The 7,066-nt window shown below is 39.6% G+C and overlaps 1 protein-coding gene across 1 annotated transcript in view; it reads right to left on the bottom strand.

The window, feature by feature from the left end:
- Positions 1-805, bottom strand: part of LOC137522203 (carcinoembryonic antigen-related cell adhesion molecule 6-like) — a 42,886-nt gene extending 42,081 nt beyond the window's left edge. The window contains exon 1 of the mRNA XM_068242235.1: positions 754-805. Coding sequence (XP_068098336.1) covers positions 754-805 — 52 coding nt within the window. The remainder of the gene's footprint in view (positions 1-753) is intronic.
- Positions 806-7,066: the final 6,261 nt, after the last annotated feature.

Below are 7,066 nucleotides of genomic sequence, written 5' to 3' on the forward strand. Positions count from 1 at the left end.
GCCACCAGCAAACAAGAGAATACTCAGACTTTTTCACCTACTTTTTGGTATTTTTCTTGCCACGCTTATCTACGTCCCACAGGGACGTAGATAAGCGTCTCTGTTTACTCGCCACCGCCGCTCACGATTGTCGCGTCTCTCAATTCGCATTTGCTGCAGTACTGTCCCTACGTGATCTGGTAATGAGAAACCGCTGTTCTCAAATCCAATCCCCATGCCTCTGATTAATTACAGCCTCTGGTGGCTCTGATTCAGAAAGCACCCAACTGTGAACAACACCTGTAACACTTCCGTCTTCTATTTTTAGAACACAGAACTTAGTGTAGCACCATTGTGTGGCTAAAAAGGAAAACTACACCCAAATACAACAAAATACATTTTCACATGATCTGACTTGTACCCAGTATTCTCCTTAACATATGTTGCAATGTTGATAGCAATAGCATGCATGGGGGCTTTGCTATTAACCGCCAAAGTCGGCAGAAAATTTCACGTAATTGCACGAAAATTAAGCAAAATTTTATGTGAAATTATGAAACATTACTATTACATACGAAATTAATTACATTTTCCCCTGAAATTTCGAATTACAATTATGATGCCTAGATATGAATTTCGATGCAAAATTTTGCATATGCGAAATTTCGGCCCACCACTGCTTTCTTTAGAATACTTCCACTTTGTCTGTTTGCTGAATCCTTACTATAATCTCCTGTATTGATTTCTCTCCCTGCTATTCATTCCATATCTTACCAATGACATGTAGCAGCACAAAGGCAAAGGTGAAAAACCAGGTGTGATCCATCTGTCAACTCATCTTCTCAGCACTGCAACATTCCAACATTCTGCTCTCTCTGTTTATGTGGATTTGTCATTGATTAACTCTGCTCAGTGTGTCATAGGAAACTAATTTATTATGTACTATATAAGTCTTGAAACAACTTTTTGTGCTGTAGATACCCTAGTAGTAGGATGAGACACCAGGCTGACTACATTGTGGTCATATCCCTTTATTAGCGTTTTCTAGTTTTTACTAAAAACAGATTTAACAGGTTTTATTGTTAGGGATGAGCAACCAAAGTTCACAAAATTTAGTCTACACCAAAAACAGTGGTGCCCAAATATTTGTGAAAACATGCTACAGTTTTGATGTACAAAACAAGCAAAAAAGCAAACAAGGGTTTCAGTTGCAAAGTTGTATAAGGCATAACTTTTAATGTGTATAAGTGACTTATATACAAGGTCAGTATCTTTCTGTCTGAAGTAAATGGAATGTACGTAGTGTACAAATATCACAGTTCCCTATGGGTGTCCAACCATGCCATTCTTCTCTATAATTAATCCAAAACATTTGCAAAGGGTTCCTTACTATTTCATATATTAGTTTCACCTTTTAAGTTGAATTACTGAAATAAATGGACTTTTGCACAATATTCAAATTTTTTGGGTTTCACCTGTACATAGAGATACATTCAAATACTCTTCTTAGCCCTTTTCCTCCCTCCTCCCATGTGACTGCATCGCCAAGGTTGGAGAAGCATGCAGATATCAGTATTTTTAAAGTTCCTATATTAGCAGCAGTGGTTTAAAGTTCCTATATTAGCAGCAGTGGTTTAAAGTTCCTATATTGGCAGTAGTGGTTTTAAAGTTCCTATATTGGATGGTAAGCACCGACAGACAGTCACGGAGTATCAGAGCAACAGGTAAAAAGGAATTAGCCTTTCTCAATGTTCATACAATACATACATGTATAAGTACAATACACAAGTAATGCTTTCACACATACATGCTCACAAAATGCATACACAGCCTTCTCCCACACTTACCTTAATTCCTCAGTATTGGGCAGCACGGTGGCGTAGTGGTTAGCACTCTCGCCTTGCAGTGCTGGGTCCCTGGTTCAAAACCCAGCCAGGGCACTATCTGCAAAGAGTTTGTATGTTCTCTCCGTGTCTGCGTGGGTTTCCTCCGGGCACTCCGGTTTCCTCCCACATTCCAAAAACATACGGATAAGTTAATTGACTCCCCCTAAATTGGCCCTAGACTACAGTACTTACACTACATAATATAGACATATGGCAATGGTAGGGATTAGATTGTGAGCTCCTTTGAGGGACAGTTAGTGAGAAGACAATATATATATACTCTGTACAGCGCTGCGTAATATGTCGGCGCTATATATAAATACTAAATAATAATAATAATAATAATTGCAGTCCATGCAGGGTCTTGTTCCCCATAGCTCTGTAATTTTGAACAAATCCAAGTGAGCAGAACAGTACACGTTGAAACCCCTCAATCCCCAGTGGCAGCCATGCACTACAATAAACGTTTACTCAAGTTTAGTACATAAATCTATATACATTTTCACCATATCTGCAGCAGTGACCACCTACCAAACACCAAAATAATAACAGTAATTTCTGTGTAGCACAGTTTGGGAAATTATAGTCCAGCATAACATTCAAGTGAACCTCCGGATTAAAAATCTACTCAGCAGAACTGAAAAGGCTTGGTGTTTCTTTAACAGTTTCACAGCATCAGAACTTTGTTTTTCTTACCAAAGCATCATTTTTAGCTGCATTTTTAGCTAAGCTCCACCCATCAAAGAAAACTGCCCAGGCTTTTTTTCCCTGATGCTGTGCAAAGCATGATGGGATTTCCTATGTTGTTATTCACGTTGCCTAGCAACTGGGAGGGGTGATCAGCACACAAGACAGTTGGAACTGTGTATCATGCTCCCTGTCACCTCCTTTCAACCAAAAAGATGGCTGCCCTCATGAAATCAAACATTTGCCTGTTCTTTTAAAAAAGGGTGGGTAAGAGATTATATTACCTATCTATTTTAATTAACATAACTAATGTAACTTAATGACAGTATGTTTGTGTAGGCTGAAGTTCCTCTCTCAGTAAAGACTTGTTTCCTTACTCTTTATTGCCCATATAGGTATCAATCCTTTACCCCTTTTTCCAAAAGTAATGTTATCTGTGTAACCCCTCCCCCCCATAAAAGGATTTGACAGCAATCATAGTCAGTGTAGAGAGAGCTGTGCTGCTGATTGAGGAACAGATATATAGCTTTCTGTTACTGTTCTATAATATCCAGTGATATGCAGCTGCTTTCATAGGTGTTCTGCTCCTTGCAATTCACCAACTGTTGTTTTTTGTTGTGGTTGTTTTTGGTGTGGTATGTAGCTTATAGTACACCACACAGTTAGTATAGTGTAGTAATAGGAAAATTATGCCCAAAGGATAATTACATAACTTAAAATCAATAAAATAAATAAGGTTTGAGGTGGCTTACCTCAGTGAAGACAAATTCATATAAAAAATTACTATTCTTTACCAGCATTGGCAACACGTTTTGTGGATCTTCACCCATTTCCTCAGGCCAAATAAAGTGCCATGCTATGTTCAGAGCCAGGAATAGAGCGCCTTTGATATATAGTGTAGTGTGTGGCTGTATCACTGTGCTAAAATAAAGTGATTGAGAGACTGAACTGTACTTAGAAAAAATGTGTTACCTTACATTATCACACAAAGCATTTCACATCACTGTATTTGTAGTGCAGTGTTGGGCACACACAGTGCATACAGTATGTTTTGTGACAGCACTGTACTTTAAAAAACTTTGTGTCACCTCACTAGATATTGTCACACAAAGCATTTCACATCAATGTTGAGTTTGTAGTGCAGTGCAAGCAGCAATTTTTCACATAAAAAAACCCTGTGTAAAATACCTTTCTTTTTAAAGACCACTATCTTGAAACAAGTAGTCAGTTAAAATCTGACAGAACCAACAGGTTTTGGACTAGTCCATCTCCTCATGGGGCATTCTCAGGATTTTGTTTTCAACAGCATTTCCTGAACAGCAGTTTGACTGCCAATATAGTAAAATACCAGCCAGCCTCCCTACTCACTTGCACACTATTTTGTCAGTTAGACTTTGCAACTGCTGTTCAGAAAATGCTGTTGAAAACAAAGAAAACCCTTAGAATCCCCAATAAGGAGATGGACTTGTCCAAAACCTGTCAGTTCTGTCAGATTTTAACTGCCTACTTTTTTGCGATAGTGGTCCTTTAAGGAAAATATTGACATTGATCCCCCTCCGTCATGTTACTTCCATGGTTTTTGGACAGGTTTGACACATTTTTCAAAGAATTTTTGGCTGCAAATATGCCCTGAAGGTTTTAGAAGTTAGCCTGGCCTTAATATCAATGAGGTCTGCCGCGAACGTTTGTATCCAATATTGGTCCATTACTAATGCTGTCAACCAGAAGAGTTGTGTTATGTAGGAGCTGAGCAAATTAAAGCACAATCTATTAGTCTTTTAGTAATAATTTAGTAAAAGATTGTTTGTTTATAGAAGTTATTGTGTGGCAGAGAGGATATTTTGACCATGGTTCTACCTTGAAATATTACATTCATAGGCTAGGGATGCATACAAAATGTGTACAATGTATAGAGTACACTCTACCAAATGCTAATAAAAATTTAAAAACCGCAGCTAATGGAAGTGGTCTGTCATTAGAAAGTAACATTTTACTACTATTTTTTTTTAATTATTATTATTTCTTACAGGACCACAGTAAAAAGAAACTGTAAACATTAGAATACATGTTAAAACAAACCTATAAGAAGTACATTTTTCCCAGATGATGAACTATAAATTACTTTTCTCATATGTTGCTGTCACTCACAGAGGGCAGTAAAAATCTTATAGATCTGACAGGTGTTGGACTAGTCCATCTCCTCATGGGGGATTCTCAGTATTTTCCATGTGTTTTACAAAAGTGCTTCCAAGAAATAATCTATGAAAATATGTTGATCAGCTGCCTACTCATTTGCACACTATTCTGCCAGTTGGACTGAGCAACTGCCGTTCAGCAAGTCGTTCAGCAGGTGCTTTTGATTAAAAAAAATCCCTGAGAATTCCACAGGAGGAGATGGACTGGTCCAAAACCTTTCAAAACTTCACTGGCTACTTTAAGGGACAGGAATATAGGAGAAATGTATAGTGCATTCTACTTTGGGACAAATGATGTACGTCATGTACATTTGTAGTTACATTTTATATTTTTTTTTCCAGTATGGAAAATTTTCCTCAGAAAAGGACTGTATAAAATGAGCAAATATTTAAACTATACCTTGATTTTTATTTTGACTATTAAAAGTGGTTATAATATTAAATCCAGTGTGTTATTGCTTTGTATGTTTCATAAATTTTAGGTTGGAATTTTTTGACATTATGTTTTTGAAAAAAGTTTATTCTTGACTCTCTCTATCAGAATAGTTATTTGGTCCAATAAAATAACTCAGAACAGTTTCTGCAGATCTTCTGAAAGCAAACCTGAAGTGAAAATAAACTGATGGGATGTAAATTTGTATCTATAGTCTTAATCCTAAATAAGACCCCATAGTCTAATTTTGGTGCTAAGGGCTACAAAAAAAACAAAACTAATGTACCTGGAACGTAAAAAAAAAAAAAAAAATCTAAAATCTAGTTTCTTCATTTTTAATCACTTCCCTTTTAAACAGCAGACACCAAAATACTGTATTCATCTCTAAAATTAGAGATATTAATGTTTGAAGCCAGGAACAGGGGTAGACTTTGATTGCACAACTGTAACCTATTCCCTTTACCAAGAGACACTTCCTAATGGATAACCTTACCTATGCATTAATGTTAACCCATTCCTCATTTCCCACCTCAATCTCATTGTATTAATATTAACTTTTTCCTAATCTCTAACCATAAAATTCGACTCCTAACAACTAAAGCAAATGTGTTCTTACCCTACTCCCTAACCTTCCAAAGCTTCCAGAATCCAAACAACCCCAGGCCGATAAGCTGGCCACTAGCTCCAAATTCTGCTTGTCAAAATCATCATGCTTTGTGGGGTGTGTGGGTGTCAAAGATCCTACCCCACCAATGCAGAATGAGCAGGGATAAATAACGCTTCACAGTGTTATGGGTACTCTATATACATCTTGAATCTCTTGTGGTCCCAACTCCCAGTGGCATCACAATCATGTGATCCATGCAGCCGGGAGAGAAGAGGCTGGGCACAGAAGGCTCCGATCAGGAGTAGTTCTCTAGGCAGAAAGGACAACAACAAAAAAATCTCCACTTCCAACTTTGCATAGGGAGGGCTACATTTGAGTACACAGTATAGTAAGAGAAACCCTATAGGAGAGGAACTCTTTGAAGAAGAATTACAAGGGGAGCATTACTAGGGGGAGCACTATATGAGGGAATACTACTGGGGGTGGGGAACAGTACACATTGGGAGGGGATGTTAGTGTATGAAGGAGCACTACTGGAGAGATATTACAATACTAGCTGACCCGTGGCATAGCATACGCCGCATAAGGGGGTGGAGGGCAGGAAGGGGGTTTTGGGCACAGCGGCGGTCCCCCATGTGCGCTCCCCCTCCAGCTTAAGCTCAGCAGAACCCCCCTCACCTGAGTCCCCCATGTGCACTCCCCCTGCAGCTTAAGCTCAGCAGAACCCCCCCCCCCTCACCTGAGTCCCCCATGTGCACTCTCCTGCAGCTTAAGCTCAGCAGAACCCCCCTCCCTCACCTGGGTCCCCCATGTGTGCTCCCCCTGCAGCTTAAGCTCAGCAGAACCCCCCTCCCTCACCTGGGTCCCCCATGTGTGCTCCCCCTGCAGCTTAAGCTCAGCAGAACCCCCCTCCCTCACCTGGGTCCCCCATGTGCGCTCCCCCCTCCTGCTTAAGCACAGTAGAAGCCGCCACTATTAGTAAGAGGCAGCGGGCGGGGATGACTCACCTCTTCCGCGTTCCAGCGTGCGTTCCACTGTCGTCACTTCCTGCAATGCCGCCACTGTATAGGTGTAATTTGCCTTCTTAAAACAGAAGCAAATCTGCAATAATTCACCTATAAGTGAACATTTGTGGTTACCCACAATGCACTGCTACTAAATATGCAAATTACCCCTTTTCACCCTTAGCAAGCCAAGCAAGCATCCAGCACCACTGATGTATAGTAAGCCTATATCTTTAAAGTTTACACAGCCATAGCAAACCCACATGTGACAGTCT

This window comes from Hyperolius riggenbachi, chromosome 6, assembly GCF_040937935.1.
Source record: "Hyperolius riggenbachi isolate aHypRig1 chromosome 6, aHypRig1.pri, whole genome shotgun sequence".
In the NCBI taxonomy this organism is placed as follows: domain Eukaryota; kingdom Metazoa; phylum Chordata; class Amphibia; order Anura; family Hyperoliidae; genus Hyperolius; species Hyperolius riggenbachi.